At 41.0% G+C, this 21,887-nt stretch overlaps 2 protein-coding genes across 4 annotated transcripts; one reads left to right on the forward strand and one right to left on the reverse strand.

The window, feature by feature from the left end:
• Positions 1–2,909: 2,909 nt before the first annotated feature.
• On the reverse strand, positions 2,910–5,346 carry ppp1r3db (protein phosphatase 1, regulatory subunit 3Db). Its single transcript, XM_083971481.1, has 2 exons — positions 5,021–5,346; positions 2,910–4,853 (listed from the first exon to the last, which is right to left on the reverse strand). The coding sequence occupies exon 2, from the start codon at positions 4,847–4,849 to the stop codon at positions 3,917–3,919; it is 933 nt and encodes a 310-aa protein (XP_083827607.1). The 5' UTR covers positions 4,850–4,853; positions 5,021–5,346; the 3' UTR covers positions 2,910–3,916.
• A 2,373-nt stretch (positions 5,347–7,719) lies between these two features.
• On the forward strand, positions 7,720–21,856 carry LOC310986402 (solute carrier family 41 member 1-like). 3 transcript variants are annotated; one of them, XM_083972284.1, is made up of 11 exons: positions 7,720–7,930; positions 9,997–11,640; positions 12,976–13,083; positions 13,348–13,419; positions 14,270–14,414; positions 14,542–14,688; positions 15,471–15,615; positions 15,712–15,791; positions 17,979–18,113; positions 19,519–19,667; positions 19,793–21,856. In XM_083972284.1, the coding sequence occupies exons 2-11, from the start codon at positions 11,446–11,448 to the stop codon at positions 19,970–19,972; spliced, it is 1,356 nt and encodes a 451-aa protein (XP_083828410.1). In that variant the 5' UTR covers positions 7,720–7,930; positions 9,997–11,445; the 3' UTR covers positions 19,973–21,856. The 3 variants fall into 3 exon arrangements, with proteins under 3 accessions (XP_083828410.1, XP_083828409.1, XP_083828411.1); XM_083972283.1 differs by lacking the exon at positions 9,997–11,640 and having other exon boundaries at positions 7,721–7,930; XM_083972285.1 differs by lacking the exon at positions 9,997–11,640 and having other exon boundaries at positions 7,744–7,861.
• The last annotated feature ends 31 nt before the right edge of the window (positions 21,857–21,887 follow it).

The raw sequence follows: 21,887 nt of genomic DNA on the forward strand, positions 1-21,887 counted from the left end.
CAAATCATCTGTGAATCCAGTAAATTATAAGTGACATACAGATGCCAAATAAAGAGGGTTGCCAGGTTATGAATCTCCCTTAGAGAGTTCTGAACATAATATACTTTTCTTTAGGGAGTGCAGCTGCAGAAGGTTGAATCTTATTCCCATAAAACCCATATTTTTATAGGCAGATGAAGTTTTGTACTATACAATGTTCTCAGTGGTGGAATGCAACTAAGTACATGTGATCGCATATGTACATACTTGTGTCTGTCTTGATTATGTCATACTTTTCAGATTAAGAGTTCACATGCAGCTTGTGAGGAGTGAGGATAAGACATGATGCAATGATTTTCTCTTAAACCAAACAGTACTGTACCTACAAGTACCTATAATTGGCTACAGCATTATCATCCACATTAATAAAACATTATCAAGTAGGCTAATTTAAATGATCAATAATTAACAATATCACAGACGGGACATTCACTGCATCAGAACTTTTGCTTTTGACACTTAGACTTGTGGTTAAGTATTTTCAAATTGCTATGTCAATGTTAATTATAGGAACTGAATACTGACAAAGACACACTGACAAATTACTGTCAAAAATGTCAAAAAAAAGTGCTGTATTTTAAATGGAACATGTAGGTCTTAGCTTTGAGCAATGATGCCATCTGGTGTCCCACTACAGGAATTGAATCTGACTGCTTCAACACTATCAGCATGGCTGAAGTGAGAGGTCACTGGACAAAAGAGTTGGAAACATTTTAGCCACTAGAAATCAATGATATATTACATCAGTACTCAAAAGATTTCAATACAATCATTGTTTCTGATAATTGACAGTACTGAACTATATTTATGCAACCTTGAGAATTCTGAGAAATTCAGGAAACAATGTCAAATTGTGAAGGTAGAGGTCCAGTCATATGGAACAGCTTTTCTGCCTCACTCTGCAGTCACTCCTCATTTCAGACTTTCAAGAAACATCTTAAACAGCTTCTCTTGAAGGAGTACAGTACTATATAATGGGGTGTGATAACAGTGTGTAAAAGCAGTACAAATGTGTTATTCTAATTCTTTATGTTTTCCTCTTTTGTTCTCTGTTTGGTAATCACATTAACTTTTCTCTTTCAGATATTTTACATATATTTATGGATGGATGCCAAATGTATACAGCCGGTTTTTAGTTTCAATGGGTGAGCCCTTGCAGGGTTTCTTCATCCCATCTGTGCACATTTTTTTTGGTTGATGTTGTAGTGCTGCAAATGCACAAATAAATAAACCAAAAAACTAAATGAACACATGCAATGTTAAAACAAACATCAAAGACAACTGCAAGGAGCACAGACAAAAAATCAAGTGCTTGGAGGAGACTCTAAAAAGTCACGAACACATCTGGAACACTCCTGTTCTTTACTCCTTCCAAGACTTTTGAAGTTACCTGTCTATGCACCTGCAGTTTCAGAAGAAGTATTCAGATCCTAAATTAAGTAAAAAAAAAAAAAAAAAAAATCAATGCTACAGGGTAAGAACACTGAAGTATACATCTTGCATTCAAAGATTTACTTAAGTAAAACTTCCCAAATGTGATAAAATAGGTGGATTTAAAACATCATAAGTACAAGTCTATAACTCTGCATTATTATTGAACCTTGAAGTTTATTTTCACGATGATAATATTGTGTTTCTTGAAAGAGTGAAAATAAGAGAGCTTAGTCAGATCAATTCAAACTTCTTAACAAGAACTTTTTAAAAATGGGTGTGACGACCTTAAAGAACAACAGTTACAACAATTAAATAAACTGTACCTTTCGTGACAAATTCTATTATTATAGGTTGTCTCTAACTGGTGTGTGATCTATAAAAAGCTTGACATGCTAAGTTAGTTTTTGGGTGGTCAGATGGCTGCTATCATGTTTAAAGTATGCCAGGCAGTTGCATTGACAGATGCAAATGGAAGAATGCCCTTCTATGAGCCAAACATCCCAGCCTGCCAGAAAGTCCACTGGAATCTGGGCTCTTGTATCAGTGGAAACTTTTTGGTGAAAGGTCAGTCACCACGATGGATCTAAAGCACTCGACCACAGTGCAACAGATGAGCTAACAGTGCCCCTCATAATCCCCCTAACACCAAACAAGCTCCAGAAGAATGAGGTCAAGCCCTACTGGTCATAACAAAAAAGTAAACAAGCTGCTCATGTTTCAAACAGATCATTAAGGGTCTTTTCCATTTGCAAGAAATCAACAAAGAATATGGATTTGTTAGCTTGTGCAACTCTGTGATGCATCAACAGTGCTTTCTCCGAGTCAGACTGTCGATCAATAAAGTGGGTCACCAGACTTGCTAAAGTGCAAAGTGAGCAAATTCTTATATAGGTCTGTACAGAGGTGGCAGGGATTTAATCGGAATAAAAGGAGGACAGGAACCCTCCATGACCTCAAACAGGCTGGAATATTTTCAAAGGGTTACTCCATCAATGTTACGAAGTTCACTTCACTTGTCACAAGGCAGATATAGAAAATGTGTGTTTTAACCTTTTAGAAACAGCAGCAGCCAAAGATTTTGCAATTGAGGAGTTTGGTTTAAAGAGCTATAAATTATGTCTGTTCTCCTTGGATGAATAGATAACAGTTGGTGTTATGTCTAATGGTAATTTTATTGTTTAGAATAAAGATGATTATATAAGTTGATATAGGGCAAAGAAAGACAGCTGGTTAATTTTACCACTCACTTTTGGAGTACAGTACACCATTGATTTAGTGTTGTCGTTCAACAAAAGAACTCACAGAACAACTCTAACCCTAAACACATGAGTGGTCAGAGTCAAACAGGCTTTAGAGATGTCCTGGTTTTTTAGTTACTAGTATCAGACAAGCTCAAAAACACAGCATGTGTTTCAAACTGCACGACCCCCAGTTTAACTGTGAGTTCTCCCTATTTCCTTCATCATCTGATCAGAGGTTGGAGGAAATATTCTGATCTTTACCATATAGCAACCACAGCGGCTCTCAGCGCAGCCCTTGGGAATTGTTTTGGCTTCACAGTTCTGCTGCAAGTTTGCATGACTTTATCTTTATCACAATCATTTTGAACAGTCCTGAGCCTGAGAAACAAAACAGAGTGATTTAAACTTGCAGAAAATTTGCACATGCAGAAGTGAGTACCTACTGTCATTAAAACTGTGGATTGCTGGGAAAGAAAAACAGCAAAGACTTAATTTGAGGTATGATTGCATGATCCAGATTTTGATTCAAAAGTGCTACTTCCAGTGTGTAGGTTGCTGTTTCCTGTAGTGAAGGGGATTTTAAAAATGGAAACAGGCAAGGGGAAGTGGAAAGGGAGGAGAGTGCCGCCTGGAATAGGCGCTAATGCCCACATCGCCTACGTCTGTGAGTCAGACTTCTTCAAGAGCAACTTAACAGGAGGCCGAAACAGCACAGTCTGCACTGCCTTCATCTAAGTTTCTAGCTTATTTCACCTCTACTATCTGTGGTAGAGTATGGGAGGGTGTAGCCATAACTGTGCTTTGATGCAACTGTAACCACACCCAAAAGTGACGAGATCAATAAGGACTCATTAAATAACTATACTGTGAGCATTGTGATACCTCATAAGTCTATCAGCAAATAAGTATACATTGGTGTACCTTTACACATTATATGAAAATCATAAATTTTGAGCTATGTAAGCACCATTTTAGTTTTGTAAGAGGTTGAGGTGGACTTCTTACTCAATACATAGATGTATCATTGATAGCAATATTTAATATCTTAAGAGTAAAGATCATGCTAACTCAAATTACTAGAGAAAATACTAACATACCATTACAGCTTAAAATATTGCAAGAGAAATATTGGTAATACTTATTTGTATTTTGAGTGTCACCCATATCTGTGTGCAGGTGTTAGAGCTCCCCCATGTGGACACTCAGGTGAAGTGCAGCATGCTGTCCTCACACTCCCTTGGCACAGTCACCTTGTAGCTGTGGCATGACAGTTTGTAATTTTGTCCATTGTTGTTATCCCAGTAGTCGGATCCTTTTACTTGGTAGCAGATGGCAAATTCCAAAATCGCTCCTGGCTCCAAAATGAACGGCGGGACTGGCAGACGAAATCTGAAAGTATCTGTCTCTGGAGAGTTGCAGTCCCCACAGTTCCCAGTTGAAACCCAAACCGCCGTTGTATCCGTGTGTGTTCTCCAGTTAGTGAACGAGTAGTGCACTGTGACCTCTTTCTCATAAGCTAAATTAAGTACTTGTATAGTGCCTGTTATTCCCTGCTCTGAACACAGGACCTGCTGCAGACACACACTCTGAGCACAGAGACGATTCAGGTAGTCGGACTCAGCTCCCATATTTTCTGGAAAACAAGGTTTGAAGTAAGGCAGGGACAACTCCAATGACCTCCTGAAAGCCAGTTCAGAGCTCATTAACAGTCTGAACATAACATGTTGGGGAATCAGGGGGTGCTCTTTAACTTTGAAGACCTTTACTTCCTCCAACTCCAATCCCAGTGAGTCCACAAAGCGTACCTGCAGGCTCCTAAGTTCTTTCTTCCTGTCTGCACATGAAGGAAGAGACTGAGCTCGTCTGCGCATGATGGTCTTGACGGGGGGGTCGCTTGGCACGTTGGGCTTTGAAATAGGTTCCTTTACGGTGGGAGATCTTGGACCTGGAGGTCGGATCCGAACAGGAGCTTTGGCAGATTGAGGCTTGGGATCGTAAAGATCCCGAAGACGGATGGTGGTGGTTTTAGTTGGAGTTATGGTACTGGAGCCATTAATGAACTGAAGCTGGACCCCTCTCTTTTCACCAGAGCCCCTCCGCTGCCAGTTATCAGAAGCCATGTTTGCCATGTACATTCACCTTGAAAAACAAAGCAGCCAGTTGTTTACCCAAATCATTTGGTTTTTCATACAGCACATGCAAATATCTGCACTGAATTTCCACATAAAGCATCAATCACAAAACTATTGGTCAGATGCTTACATTCTAAATACAAATGTTCAAAACAAGTTCAAGGAGGACCAAACCTGTTCAGCAGACGTCTTCTCCTGCTGGGCTACTGTCTTCTTCACTGTGTGCAAACTGCTATGAACCCAACTGCAACCAGATGACTGATATGAGGAAACAGCCTCTGCAAGCCTTTGCCAGTAACCCACCACTGGAAGCCAGGCATAACATCTTGAGCAGAAAAAATAAAGAAGCAAGCTGCCAACAGGAGCCGATCTGGAAAGACGACTCCCACCAGGATCTGCCTACAAGACCATCAGTGACTGCACTGACAACTGCATACAGTATGGAAAACGAACTGTAATCTATGGCTCACCCCTGCAGCTCAGCCCTAGAGCCCTTGACATATAACATGAGACCATAACCGGGGATGGGTGCAGTAGAGCGAATATTTATAGCAGGTAGCGGTGGGCTGTGCCTCTGTTCTTTTCTTGTTTCTTTATAGTTACTGGTCTAAAATATCCTACTGGTTACAGGGTTAAAGTGCATGGAAATGGCTGTGAGGTCTTTACTGTTTGATTTACAGGCTGTGTCCACACCTCTTTTATATACAGTCTATGGTCCACACATATCTGTATGTATAGGCTACATTTCTCATAAGTGGGATCAATTACAATCCTATCTTGTACCAAAATTAATGTATTATAAAGCTATCTTGAGGAAGTTACAGAAAACAACTTTCAATTATGAATGTGTCATTATGGTTGTTTAAAAAAAAAAAGTTTTGTATTGTTTAGCATTAAACTGTGATGTATTTTGTCTCCTTTGGGACATTAAGCTCAACTAAATACATAACACCCGCCTACCAGTCCCAGGTAGGGGTATTATGCAAATTCGAATCCTAGTTACATCACTGGAAGACAACTGAGGGAACAGCTCGTAAAACCATGTGGATTTCAACCTAGGGAGCCTGCACATTACAGATTTTTTGTCAATTTACACATTTTGGGGGGACAGAAGGCAAGACAAACACCTAAATATATGTTAAAGAGCCTTCAAAAAGTGATATTTCCATAATATGTCCCCTCTAACGAGCAGGACTAATAAACATTTTTTTATATTGGCATCCAACACCTGGACTTGTTTAATCAAAAATGCAACCATTTCAGTCACATTCTACATTTGTCAAAGAATCATGCACATCCAAATACAACTGTTACAATACCATTAGCTTCTAGGTTTGGCCTTGATTGTCCTATTTAAAGGAAGCCAATTCACTGCCATTAGCTGCTACATTTGGCCAAGAATCATACATGATCTATTAAAATGAAACCCTCTATTAACATTAGCTTCTAGTTTTGGCCAAGAAAGATACTTGAACTGCTGAAATAAAACTATTTTAGTAACATTAGCGGCTAATGAATAAAAGCTACTTTTATCAAAACCACATTAGCCCATTCAGACAAAAAAAGTCATGGGAAAACAAATATCAGCCCTTTGCAAAATATCATATCCTACAATATTTATACTCTTCACCCAGCAAACACACACGAATAACACCCCTATGGGCATTTACCTGCGTCCCCCCTGCCCTGCAACGGTGAAATACCGCCCCTGCAGCGGCGCGCAGTTTTTCAAAGGGGAAAGGGCAGTCGAGCATGGGTCAGGAAGTGTGTTGTGTGTGAGTATTAGCATACCATACATAGCCAAAGATACTCTATTTATAAACTGTCTTTGACATAGCGTACCGCACTAATGTTAGGGATGTAAAGTATAAATGTATTTCTTTTTGTTATAATGTTTTAGTTTAAGTATTAGTTGAGTAATAGTACATGTGTTTTTTATTTACATGAAACGCTAATGTTGTGAGTTTATGGTAAAACAGGACACAGTCACTTCCTATCTATATTTTAGTATCTTTCACTTACACACTTACACAAAATAATCCAAGCTCGCTCTTTTCAGACCTTTCAACCACGTTTAACAACCATGCTCAACAAATGTAGCAGGCACCTGTGTCACTGAGGAGGAGAAGCTCCACATTTCCTCCAGAGTCATGCAGGGGGAGATCTGCTGGCTGGGCTGGGCCTGATGATGGCCGACATGCTGCTGGATCAGGTCAGTGACATGAATAGTGGATTGTGTTTCTCTGCTGAATCACAGTAGCTAAAATCCAAGTGTTTGAGGAACAAAGAGAAACAGAATGAGCAGAAGCTTCAACAGAGATGAAAAGCAACTGATGTTCTAGTGATCAAACACATTTCATCAAGCAAAACATTTCTGCTTTATTATTACAGCCCAGCAGTAAAGGATCAAATTCACTGACTTTCTGCACAAGACTGACTTATTTGACACTCGGTACAGACTTGATGATGATGGACAGAAAGGAGGAATGGAGAGATATGTGTGGAGGAAAAGAAATAGAGAGCCATGCTGTAAACCAACTGGACATCATGGTGCATGTCTTCTTCTATATATACACATTTAAATTAGAGATAGTATGTTTTCTGTCTCTAATTTAAATCCTAATGCTTGAGGCTGACTGTACCTGCAGTAATAATATCCTGGAGCAGAACAGCCACCGGAACTAAAATTGCCTTGAATTACACAAATTACTCCTCAGCTCTCATCAGTAATTATCCATATAACAGAAACAACTGCATTTGTCACCGGGCCCTCAAGCAAAACCATGTGATACAGTCACAGAGTTTTGCTCGAGGGCAGGTTGACATGTTGAAAGACAAACAGTGTTGGGCTCTTCCAGTTGGCAGCAGTTTGGTTGTATGATCATCACACAGTCTTGGCAGGCAGGCAGAGCAGACCTGAATCTCCTAGCGACATTTGGTGTCCTGATGAAGATGGAGGAGAAGGAGAAGCTCCACATTTCCTGCAGAGAGTCATCCAGGGTGATCTGCTTCCAGGTGCTTCCTTCCTACCTTCTGGCTGGGCTGGGGTTGATGACGGCTGGCGTGCTGCTGGATCAGGTGCAGGTCAGTGACAGAACAGATGATTATAGCTCAGAATATGGCAAACAGGTCCAAAGTAATCTGCACCAAAATCCAGTACAAAGGCAAAAACATGGGCATGGTTGAGCCACTTGATCCCATTAAGCTCAGTTTGTTTGTTTGTTAACAGGAATATGATCAGATTTTTCTTCAGTTCAGTTATTTCACATCTGTCCAAAAGTCTCATCAAAAGTATTTCTTTGACTCTTAGGCTGTGAAGTCACTCACACTACTCCCTACGCGCTATATAGGGAATTCTATATAGAGGACTATAAGCTTACTGCTCTGCGGTGCAGTTAATTACGTTATTACTGTCATATAATTAAAACGTTGCAGCTCAATGCCAACTGCGATTATGACTGCGATGCGTGACTGCAATGCATTATGGTATATACCTACTGTATTGCCTGCTTAGCGACCATCGGTTGTACACTACTTTTCACACTGCATTGTGGGATACTCTGAATTCACGATATAGGGTATATTGATTTTCACTTAACATCCAGACAGCACTACAAGCACTATAGTGGACTATATATTCCACTATAGTGAGTAGTGAGTGATTTTGGACACAGCCCTAGTGTTTCTCCATGTGTCTGAGCTGCAGGGCCTGAACTGTGGTGATGTGGGTTTGAAGGTCAGAGTGACCCAGTAGTTCTGTAAAGTGACCTTGCCCCATGGGAACAAATAAACAGTTTATGGCTGCACCTGAATCCAAGTGTAGTGTGCAGCTACATATAAATTGGGAAACAAGGCTGTGTGCCAATTGTAAAAATATGAAGACACATTGGCAGAATATGTCATAGTGAGTTAAGGTACATTATGAATATACGTAGGTTTTTCACAATGCAAACATTTTATCTTGTTAACCAACGATTGAACAATACACCCTGTTTTTCAGTTTTATCGGAAATCCTTTTTTTAAAATATACATTTGTAGTAATTTTAATATATGCCTTTTCAGTGATTCTGAATTAACCACCTAAAGTCAGCTGCTGTAACCAAACAAGGTAAATAGACATAGTAAACAACAATAATCCTTTACACATGAGAGCTGGATATGTTAGTCAGCCTTTAAGCCAATGCTTTTGAAGGGGTGGAGGCATATTGAAATTAGGCTGACATTTATTAATGACTTTAATTATTTCAGAATTGATTGTGTCATATAGTATGTCTATATTCTACTGTGTATCTAATAGTTTATTATTATTATTGTTAATTTAGGGTCAATTATTGAACTTTGATACTGCTCTTTCAAAGTATTGAGAAACTTAGAAAGTAAAAAAAAAAGCAACAGATGTAGTGATGCAGAAAAAAGTGTTGTTGTCAAACAGTATGGCCTGGCCTGACATCAGACTCTGCTTATAGACATGTCATCATCACCTTTACTTTTTATGTCAGTTTCTTAAAAAATATGACAGAGGTTGATCTTTGAGAGGAGAAACCAAAACTCTTTTCATGCCACCGCAGCTATTTGACCTCCTAATTTATGTGTGCAGGCACCATAAACCTTCAGTCACGCCTCATTCTTCAGAAGCTGTCGTTTAATAACCCAAAATTACAGCCAGTAGTCAGAGGGGGGAGCTGCAGAGAACAGAGCGCCCGTTCTAAGCCATGTCTCAAGGACACTTTGCAGCTGAGTCACTGTCCGTGTGTGTGTGTGTGTGTGTGTGTCTGTGTGTGTGTGTGTTCCTGTGTTTGTGTGAGGACATGGTTTAAGTAAGTGTTATGTATAAGCTTTTTGTTCCTCCATGCAGTGTGACCAGAGGAGTAAACAGCAAACTTTGCCAGAACCTGACTCATTTCTATCATTCTGTATCAAACGGGAGTTAAGTCATCTCCGTAACCTATAAACAATTATGTAGAGGATATAGCTTATACTGTATAGCTGTGCCAGGTTAGTGTTTATGAAATACAGAATAGCAAATGATGTAAAGAAAGCAGAAAACAAGTGATGTCACGAAAAAGTCCAGGGAATATCAGTTGGTGGCAGCCTGTCGCCCCCCCCCCCTCCCACCCCATCAAGTAGGATAAAACTGTGTCCTTTACAGGCAGCAGCAGCACCACGTGTTGGTGACAGGTACAGAACCTGCTGCTGCTCTGAGTGCGTCACCCACTCATAGTGAGGACATCGAGGAGCGGGGGGGGAGGAGGAGGAGCTATCAAAAGAGGGGGAGAGCACAACCGCAGTATCCTCTGAACTGATCTGAGAAGAAAAACAGACAGAAGACTGAGGAAAAGAGGAGTCCTGACACTGTCTGCTCACCTTGCTCACACTCAGACGTCTGCAGCATCATACCTCTCACACACCCACACACCCACCCACACACACACACACACACTCTGTCCGTCTTGTCCCTCCCTCCAACGCAGAGCGCCGTCACGTCTCATCTGTCCGTCTGGAACCAGAGGGAAGCCCCCCCCGGCAGCGACACCACATCTTGCTGTACCTCTTCAGTTCAAGCCTCCGGCATCACACAGTCCACAATCTAATCAGTGCCCACCCCCCCACCACCACCACCACCACCACCACCACCATCGCACAGCTCACAAGCCTGGACGGACATCCTGGTGTTCCACTTATCAAGATGGGGAAGGGGTTCCAGACCGATCAAGCAGCTCACACGGAGCACCAGCAAGGCGGCGAGGAGCTGGAGAAGGACGTGTGGAGGGAGACGGAGGAGAAGGAGCAGCAGCACAGGAGGGCTGAGAAGAAGCTGCTGGCCTTCTGGATGTCTCTGTCCCACCGGACCTGGACCTTCTTCAGGCCCCGCGACAGACCCAGCTTCCAGCGCTCTGCCTCAGCAGCCCGCCTGCTGAAGAGTGAGGCATGAGGAGAGAGAGTGTGTGTAGCTGTAGTGAGTAGTAGTGTATGTGTGTGTGTGTGTGTGTGTGTGTCTGTATGTATGTGTGTGTGTGTGTGTGTGGAGGTCTGTCAGTAGCAGACTGTCAGAAGAGGCCTCACAGACCTGCTGTCAAGTGGACCCGTGTGTGTGTGTGAGCATGTGTGTGTGTGTGTGTGTATGATCCATTCAAGTAGGTGAAAGCAGCTTCCTCCAACTAGTCCACCATTTGCAAACGTACTCTGTGTTGCTGCCCTGCCAGAGTAGGGGTGACAGGTGAAGGGCAAAGCAAGCTGGTTGAGTTTGTTTTTGTGTTTTTCTTCTTTTTTGGGGGGAAAAAAAGGAAAAAAAAAAACTAAACAAAAACTCAGAAGAGCGATTTAAGAACCATCAGCTGTGACTTTTGAAAGAGGCCAGAACTTGGGAACACACGCAAAGAAGGAAAGGAAATATTCTTCTCTGCCTCGCCGGTCTTCCCCTCAGTCGAGATGGATCATTACATCCTCCTCGGATCAACTTGACTAAACAAACACAAAAAGGTCAATAGGAGTCAGATTTTGTGACACAGGAGCTGTCCGTCCATCCGTCCGTCCGTCCGTCACCAGCACATCGCAAGGAAGGCTTTCCAGGCGGGGATGGGTTAACAGCAGATCAGCCATGGTGGTGACCCATCTGGCTCTGGAGCTGCGGTTCCAGGGGAAGAAGCTGAGGGGCTTCACGTGCAAACTGACCCGTTCGGCCCACGGCTTCCTGTCAGAGGGCGCGTGGGGCATCGCAGCCCAGGTCCTGCTGCCTTACCTAGTGGCCGGCCTGGGCATGGTGGCAGCCGGGATACTCATGGATGTAGTGCAAGTATGAAAAAGTGTGTGTGTGTGTGTGTGTGATAGCATGTTTCTATACTTATACGATAATGAGTCTGCTAGAAGCTAGACAGGTTCATATGATTGTTTATGGTTTTTCTCCACTGTTTTCTGTGGTTTCATTTCATCCTGTGCCTTTGAGGTAGAGAGGCGGTGACTTATTGGAAGGCAGACGAGTGAGACAAGGGATGAAATGTGACGTTTGCGTCATTAAGCTGTCATCTGTGGATCATCCTTGCAAACAAAAAGCACTCAAGGAAATAAAGAACATCAGTGCTGAGAGCAAGAGGAAAAGAAAAATCACAAAAAAATCTGTCTCTTCAGGCTCCCGGGCATAATATTTATTGAGAGCATTCAATAAACAGTTGCCAGTTCCTCTAACAGCATTGAAGCTCTTTTGTAAATCTACAGGTACACATAAATGATGGGGAGTGAGGCAAACAGCAGTGTCAGACGCTGAGACAGAGTCACCTAATAGCTCTCACCCGGTTTAACCTCTTGTAAATATTACACCAGCAGCATGACACGTCTGAATTATGCAGCAGGTCAGCCAGCTGCTGGTTTGAAGCAATAAAGAGTCAGCAGATCAGGTTTCAATTACAACTTATCAAATCCGTCCACACTCACAGGCGAAGGGGTTGTGTTGAGAGGTTGGGAGGGGAATGATTAGGCATTGGGAGCATGCTGAAATATCCAACAGGCTCTCACTGCTGTGTCTATATTAGTATACATCTGGCTTGATACGGGGGGTAAAAAACACTATATAGATTTACTTTAGTGATGTCACTTGTCAACATCAGCACATTTGGGCTGAGGACTGTGAGTTTGAAACTGAAAAAGAAATCAATGCCGTGTGGAGTCAGTTTGTTAGCCTACTGCTATTCAGATCTGTTTGAGGCATTTGTTGCTGGTAGCTTTGCCTAGTGGGAAATTTGGTACCAAGTTTATAAGAGTATATAAGTACAGGCATGTGGATAAAAAAGTAAGATAAAAGAACAGCAATAGTTCTGGCTGTGCTGCATCGATTCTGATAACTGCAATGCTGAAACAGTGGATAACGTGTATAAAACCAAATTAAATCAATACAAATAAGGAGCAAAGTTTTGAAAAGGTATTCTTAGAAGTTTTTTATGAGGGGTTTCATAGATTGCAATCCAATGGACTTTTTTAGAAGGACTGCAGACAACAGTATGATCAAAAAAACTGTCAAAAAGTCAAAGTCAAAACAGAATATCTTTCTGTGTGTTAGTGTAACAGTGGGCTGTGTGGAGAAAGAGGCTCATTGGGAACAGAGCGTGCACTAATAGACCAATGTGGTGTTTTTCAGCACTGGGAGGTGTTCACAGAGATCTCAGAGGTGTTTATCCTGGTGCCAGCCCTGGTGGGGCTGAAGGGGAATCTGGAGATGACATTGGCATCCAGACTGTCAACAGCAGTGAGTGGAAACACACTCACACACATATAGAACACAAACACTCATAGGAAGTAGTGGAAACAACTTGAATTTTGTGTTTTTTAATGGTTATCTGTGCACACTAGAGACAAATCAGATACCTAGTAGGGTCATTCTGACATCACTTACACCAGTAATTAGCCAGGACCTTGAAAACTTTATGTTGAGGGTTGAGAATTAAATTTCCACCGTAACACTTGGAAAAAAAAAAGGTGATGTGTTATGTAATCCCATCTGTGTTCACAGGCCAACACAGGGCAGATGGATGAGGCTCAGCAGCAGTGGAAGATGGTGCTCTGTAATCTGGCTCTCATTCAGGTGACACACTCATTCATCCTATTAATAACATACTGTGCACACTTAACTCTTCTGGCACTAAAGTTTAACTTGAGGAGTTTCGATGCCTTGATCCTCCTCCTGAGTCAAAGCATTTTTCTAATGCATTACACAGACAAGATGACAGAGATAGTTTCCAAATGGTCGTCATGATAAGACACTAAAGCATGAAGTCCAGGAATTGGACGGATTCTTCCACTGCCTGATAATACATAGCATGCATCAGTTTTACATGCACCTGGCTACATTCTGTGAGTCACTGCAAAGACATTTCACCAGTATCCTGTTATACGTTTTTTGTCAGGGCTTTTTTTTTTGGGCAGCCTTTTTCTACTTCTGTTCCATTTATTGTCTGGGCTGCAGAATAAATTGTGTTGCTCACTCAAACATATGGCTAACCACACACAGCACACTCAGATATAACAAATACAGCAATATGCAGACATGTACCTGGATAGGAACAGAATATTCGAATTACCAGGCAGCAGACTGGCTTGGAAAAGCATCTTACACCCATTTATAACTCCTTAACATTTATATTTCACTTGCACATGGTACGTACTGTATCAGGCTATAGGTTGAATGTTGTTCTGTAGAATGGTCTACAGGTATGTTATCATCTAACCTTTGCTGATTTCTAAACAGTAGAAGAAAGTTAATTGATGAGAATTTAAGATTAAGAATTGGCAGGGCATTAGAGTATTTTTTAATTTGCTGTGCTTTGGGCTTTCTGGACCACTGTAAATATCCCAATATAGAGATAAATACTGTAGAATAGAGAAATCTATAGAGAGCTGTATAAATTCACCTATGTGCTGTTCTCCATGCACAGGTCCAGGCCACAGTTGTGGGCTTCCTGGCAGCAGTCGCAGCAGTGAGTCTGGGGAGTCTGACCAGGGGCAGAGTGGATGTTATCGAGGCTGCTATCCTCTGTGCCAGCAGCGTCACCACTGCTTTTATTGCTGCACTGTCTCTAGGTCAGACAAAGACAAATTGCTGCAGAGGAAGTGAACAGCTGACAATACAGAGTAGATGCACAGAATACAACATGTGTGGCAGCAGCAGAGTTTGTGAAACACCGTCATGCTTCGTATGCTCCGTCAGGTCTGGTGATGGTGGCAGTGATCATTGGCTCTAGAAAAGTGGGCATCAACCCGGATAACGTGGCCACGCCCATCGCCGCCAGCCTCGGGGATCTCACCACTCTGTCTGTGCTCGCTGGGGTCAGCAGCCTCTTCTTCTGTTACAAAGGTCAGAGGTCAGGTCACATCACATCAGTCATTTTTACTACATTGTTTGTTTGCCCCTGTGGTTTTATTTTTTTTGGTCAATTCCTGTGATATAAAAGGATCTTTGAAAAATCTCTGAACAAATTATTGTTAATCCAGAAAAGATTTCTAAGAACGATCTCTCGGTCTAGTAGACTAGAACCATCTGCACCCCTTTTTATGAAATATTCAATATTGCCCATTCGCAAACTTAATGTCTTCCATTCATGTTTGTTTGTGCATAAGTTTATCAACGGTAAACAAAATCTTCCTGACGCTTTTCAACATTTTTTTTACTTTTTCATCTGACCTTCATTCATATTCAACTAGGCATAGTGGCAATCTTCATTTACCCTTCTGTCGAACATCTGGGCATCAATTTAATATCACATTTAGAGGTCCAAAACTCTGAAATGGTTTAGATGTGTGCCAACATCATCTTTCACATCCTTTAGAAAGTTACTGAAAAAACACCTTATGTCATAACCTTCAGTGTTATTTTCCTGTTAATTTTAATTATGCATCCATCTTCTTTTCTTTTGTTGTTTATGTTTTATAATTTTTCGTTGCACTGTACATTTTATTGTTTATCTTGAATTTTTCTATGTTGTATTTCTAATTGGTTATCTTGAGTTTCATGTAATTCTTAGATGATGGGAGTGGAACTTTGTACAAGCCTTCCAGGCTTCGTTCCCTCCTTGCACTGTTTTTTTTAACTTGTTTGTTTGTTCACTGATTTATTCTGTGTTCTCTATCGCCCTGCAGACATGTGGTATCTGCCTCCCGTGGTGTGCTGCCTCCTGTTGCTCCTCCTCCCAGTGTGGGTCATAGTTGCCTGTGGCTCTGCACCAGTCAGAGAGGTCCTGAGGTCAGGCTGGCAGCCGGTCATTTTGGCCATGTCCATCAGCAGGTAAGCCGATAGGTGTTAGTTGGCAAATGCCCACAGCATTTCACACATGGGTCAGTGCAGCTGAGACTCACGCACTCTGTTTCGTCTTCCTCCCAGTATTGGTGGACTGATTCTGGACAGGACAGTGAGTAATCCAGACTTCGAAGGCATGGCAGTGTTCACTCCAGTCATCAATGGTGAGCATAAAATGAATTCCCTGCAAATGTAATCTCACCCATCAAACTTTAACATCAGCTCCCATTAATAAAAACAAAAAGTTATAAAGCATCTATTATCTGTTTATACACACATTCACAGGAGGTTTGTATCAGTGGATTTGAATTTTTAATCAATTTCATTTTCTTTTATATTTGGCACTTATGGTAGTAAATACGAGTTAGGTGCTCGTAAGAATCAAAATTTTAGGATCTTTATGATCATTATTTACATTATGCAACTTTATAGAGTAAGAGTGTGCATGTTATATTCTGTGTTCAGTCCTTGTAGTAGCTTTTAAGATATATGGATATTTCACAGGAGAACTGAACACATCAACATGCAGGTGGCACCAGAGGACAAGTGAGGGATCGCCTCAGTCAGAACATCTGTGTGAGGGATGTCGTAGCTGGTTACTCTACAAATGACAGGCTTTATTTTTTAGCTGACCTGGCTGATTAGACCTCTAGTTTAGTGTAACTTAAGAGAGTCTGTGGGGACGTGTCACCGAACTCTAGGGGTGCATTTCACTTCCTTTAATTGCGTCCACCATTTTGTCAGTTACGTCTTTTACCTCTTACTGAAAAAGATGGAAATGAGGAGAGAAGAAACAAGGAGATAGATTTAGAGAGATGTAATATCATTTCATCTGACTCATTTCAGCACAGCAGAGTATTTATACATCATGCTTCTTCCACTGCGGATGGTTTCATGTGTCCTCGCCCATGGCCCCTGAGAGATCCCTCCTTGCTCTTCCATCCCTCTCCTCATGGCAGAAATAAGAGCTTTGGGACGTCTTTTCAAGATGGAGGACAATTCCCAAGTCAAAGGAACAATAAAATCATGGAAATGGGAACATAAATATACTATGCACTAATAAGAATAATAAGCAGACACAACAAATTTAGGGAAAAGTTAGCGAAATGTCACTCAAGCGAAAATTAAAAAGGCTGCATTTACCTTAAATTCAAACTATGGTATTACTATTTTTGCTTATGTAAAGCATCTAAACCCTTCTTCCACCACTGCATATGATTAAACTGTATGTGAATCTTCTTAGATTTTATTCTCATTATTGAGGACTTAAGATATGAGATTGATTGATAACCTTGACTAATATAGCTGCCATTGTGGATATTATGCCTTTAAATGAAGATGAAAAAAATGAGTGGCCTTTATTCTACAAAGACTGAGCAAGTCTAAGCAAAGACATAATGCTGACATGGTAGAGCATGAAAGCATGAAATAGAAAATAAATAGACACATATAGAATGATATTTAAGTTTCTCAATTAACTTAATTACTATCAAAAAGAAATGTCATGTGGGAATTGTTGAAGCATGCAGTTGCCCTGCAGCTGTAACTGTCACTTTGACAATGAAGTACTAAAGGCTAAGATCAAATTTCTAAAGGTCTTTGGATATGCTGTGTTAATCAGTGATGAGGCATTAAAGCACTGCTGTAGTTGAGCAGCCTCTCCTCCCTGTCAAAGGAACCTCAGAGAGGCCAGATCTTCGCTGACTGAAGTTTGTCGCTCACAAAGCGGCATACTAAGTAGAGAGCATTAACAATGGTCTTTACATAAACCACAAGCCTGATCAGAATGCCAACTATGCATTCGCTGGCTCCTGTTTCCGCAGCATCCCTGCCAACCTCAGTGCTACCAAAGACTCCTGCATGTATTGCCATCCCAGGACAGGAAGTGCATTTGCATTCCAATTCAGCGCGCTCCCCTCCTGCCCTGTTGACCAGAAACACTCCTCCTGTTTTGCCCAAATGATCCATGTGCTTTAAAGCTCTGCAAGCCAAGAGGTTCTGTTCTGCTCCTAATGAAATCAGCCCGAGGGCAGAGTAATACTATGATGAATATGGGACAGCAACCAGACTGACTTTTCCAGACATTTAGAGAATAAGGCCCAAGGGACCCTGTGAGTTAGGAATAACTGCTGAAGAGATTTCAAGCAAAATTGCTGTTTGGATGGTGAACCGTTTTTCCATGTTGTATTCAGCAGTGTCTGCTCGGCCTTTTGTATGGAAAAGAGAACAATGGCAACTGATGATAGTGGGACAGTTTGTCCAGTATTATTGTACAACAAGAGTTGTACATGGCAAATACATCGTGTATTTAGTTGAATCTCGTTTTTACTTTTACTTCTCTGTCCATGCAGGAGTCGGGGGAAACCTGGTGGCCATCCAGGCCAGCAGGATGTCCACCTACCTGCACTACTGGAGTGTCCCTGGAGCTCTTCCCTTTAAAATGAGTGGGAGCTGTCCTGGACCCTGTGCTACCTTCTGCTCCTCAGGTCAGCTGTTGTAACAAATAACTAGAGGTGTGATGTGAAATGTGAATGTGACTGACTCTGTCTCAGTTTGTGTACTATACCCACATTTGTTGTTTTGAAGTATGTTCGCATTGACAACTACAAAGAACTAATATAATGGTGAACTCAAAAAAGTTGAGTGTAAATTGATGGACACTTGTTTGCCTGTAACAGTGATTATGAAGTGGCCAGAACAGTTTCTACTGTGGGGTTGTTTGATTTTAAAGCACCTGCTTGATTTTAAAGCACCTGCTTGACATTTTGAGAAATACTTACTGACTCCTTTTGTTAAGAGTTAGATGAAAAAATCAATACATCTGTGCCGTAAATTTTAAGCTACAGCTAGCAACCGGTTAGCTGAACCTTAAGAACACCAGTGCTAAGACTTTAGAGCAGTCACTCTGCAATTATGAAAAGCTTTGAAAAATAGGTAAAAAACAAAACAAAACAAACAAAAAAAACTGTTTCAAATGTGGCTCAAATTTGATTGGTTTGATGACCAGCTTAGCATTGACAGCTGTTTACTTGAAGAAACATGAGTTCAGCATCAACCTTTTTCTATTAATGTACTTCAATAGCTGTCTTTAGAGGTTGTAAACAATGCCAATGTTAACTCTTGCTACTTTTGATGTTGACATGCTAACCAACTTGCCCTGGCATGCCCCCAATCTGCCCTGAACACTAATGTTGCCAAGAAATCACACTCAGTGGTAGAAAAACAAACAGCTGCCGTGCCCACAGACTTGCTACAAGGGGACGCCCTTTAGTCCCTCTCCAATGTTCAGTTGCTCTTATTGATTTTATTTCATGATGGGATGAGTTATACAGAAATTAAGCCAAACTGTTTCATAACATGAACATTGAGACTGTTGTGGTATAGAAATGAATCTTCTCCACAACCTATCAACCACTATCTTTTACTGAGAATCTTTCTGACTTTATTACCAGAGTAAAACAAGGAGACCTGAATTCTTTCTGCAACCATCAAATCCTCCATAAAGCTTAGGGAATTTTCTTCTCTTCTTCTGGACATGTCCTGCAGTTGAATTTTCTCCGTTGCCAACAGAGCTTTGTTATGTTTTCCCTGCTTGTAAAACAAAATTGTTCATTCTCTCTGCAATCCTTTCCATGCTTTGTAGGTTATCTATTTCCATTTTTAAATTGATCTTTCTGTTCATTACTTTACTCATGTATAGACTTTTGTATTTCCTTGTACTTGGTATCTTTTTATGTTAAACTGTAGGCTATACAATCACTTGTAAACATTCATGAACGAAATGCTACACATTACATCATTTAACAGACACCAGCAAAAAGCTCTACTTCCAAGAAACAAACCTTTAGAAGTTTACAGTAGTATGCACATCTCTGTTCTGTGTTTATTTAGATGTGAACTCCAAATCAGCCAGAGTCCTGGCCATCCTAGTGGTCCCGGGTCACCTCCTCTTCCTGTACACCATCCACCTCCTGCAGGGAGGCCATACTGCCATGACGCCTACCTTCATCATCTGCTACCTGTCTGCAGCCCTTCTTCAGGTTAAAAAACCCCAATAAGGCTTTATTCAAATTGCTTTGTTAGAGTATTTAATTTCCTTTACATGTAAGCTTAGTAGGCTATATTCTCATTTGACTCCTTGTATCGAACAACTGTCATTATCCAGGTGGTGATTTTGCTTTACGTTTGCAAACTGATGGTGTGCTGGCTGTGGCAAAGGGGACTGGATCCAGACAATTTCTCCATCCCATACCTCACCGCTCTGGGTGACCTGCTGGGCACTGGCTTCTTGGCTCTGAGCTTCAGACTCATACTGATGTTCAGTTCAACTAGGACAGGGGTCTGACACAGGTGTGTTCCTGCACACCCTGAATGTGTTCCCTGTATGCAAGTGGCTGAAGCACACTGCAAAGCCCATTGTGCTTCCTTCAAGAGGGAGGGAGAGAGAAAAAAAAAAGGCATACCGTCTAGGAGGCAAGTACTGTATGGTGCACTTGTGCTTCAATACAGTTGCACTATGGGACATTTTGAGCACAGATATAATATTTTTTGCAAGCACATAAATTCAATTTTGTAGACAAAATATCATGCAACGGATTAATTGAATTGGAACAAACACAAATCTAGTCTGTGCTCAGTAGATGTACTGTATGTGTCTCCTACCAAAATGCACAGTATTAGCCTTTCACTGTCTCATACCTCCAATTGGCACATAATAAACCAGCATTAAATTGATCTGTCACATCACTTTAGGCCTACAGACAAAAATACCATCTAATTCACAGTAGTTTATAAATTACATGCAGTTTGCACAACTGATTGGACTGAATAAATAGTCAAATTCATGTGAAATACTCTTCTGAACACACACAAGCCTGTCGCAGAACTCAAACAAGTCATTTTTGTGCTATGCCATTCTAGCTATTGTGTCGCAACAAAATAAAGTAGGCTATGCTATTAAGTTGTAATAGCAGGCTAACTAAAGCTGCATAAATATCACTCTTAATACCTGTCATATTGAGGTACAACATTTTGCTGCTTGGTTCAAAGGCGCTGATTATAATGCTGTAGCTATCTTAGCTACAATCAAGTTAGCTGCCTATAGCTTACTCGGCCAATGTCAGCCATGGTAGCAACCTACCAAAACAGCTGAGGGATGACTTAATTAAGAGTGGTTGATAAAACTAGCTGTGTAACCAAGACTGTTCTTGTGTGAGTGACCCTATTATAGTGATTACCTATTTTCCTAGACTAGGAAAATAGTGGGATACAAGTTACTAGGGAGTACTTCACAGTGAATTGGGCTCGCAGTGAGGAATTCAAGAATGAAATTAGTCAAAAGAACTCTGAGAGATCACTGTGCATTTGCAACAAATACATTTATTGAGCACAGAATAGATTTTTGTTTGCACACGTTTTAATTTATCCACAACATAACTTTTAAGTGCTCAGATGATCCCTTCATGTTTAGGATTGAGGCACAGATAGCCTATAGCTATCACACTGATAAGGGACTGCAAACAGAAAAGTGGATGAAAAAGTCGGTCAGCAGGTGTACACTGTTCCCTGGAGTGTCTGTCGCCTTGATATCAACATCACCAAGCTTGACACTGTAGTAGCATCTAAAAATGGGATAGTGGGAATACTGTCGAACCACCGTATTGTTAACTGTTGACATATTCTGCACAGCCATTGTCAGCTATTAAATGTTAGATGGCAAACGATTGTATTAAAACAATAACAATATACTGTATATCCAAGTGTTAATGTATATTAGCGTAATTCAGATGCTGCACTGTCTGGAGGAATGTTCTATTGTGTTTATTTTAAGTAGATTTGTGCCTTTAAACCATGATAAGCCTTCAGTTCTCTGAGTTTGGTGTTGCAAAATTTCTACTGGATATTTTATTTTTTTGTGCAGCACAGTGCCACTGAATATACCCTGTTGTATCTCTGTTACTATGTTTTCTAGATATGAACAATACAGATATTCCTTTGTGCTATTTTTGTGTACAAATGATTTAGTTCTCTGTTTGGGGCCTTTTCAATTGATATGCACCTTTAAGAAAGATGTCTGTCTGAAAATAGCATCCAAAGATGGAAATAATCTTATTTTCAAAGTGACAGCAAGCTTAACTGGACTTTGTAGAGCTATCACATTTGTAAAAACATCTGAATGACCTTTCTGCAGCTATGATTTGTCATTTAAATAAAATGTACATGTAAGTCATGACTTTCTAACAGGATTTCTGTGCAATAAT

Source organism: Trachurus trachurus, assembly GCF_905171665.1.
Source record: "Trachurus trachurus genome assembly, chromosome: 5".
NCBI classification, from domain to species: Eukaryota; Metazoa; Chordata; class Actinopteri; order Carangiformes; family Carangidae; genus Trachurus; species Trachurus trachurus.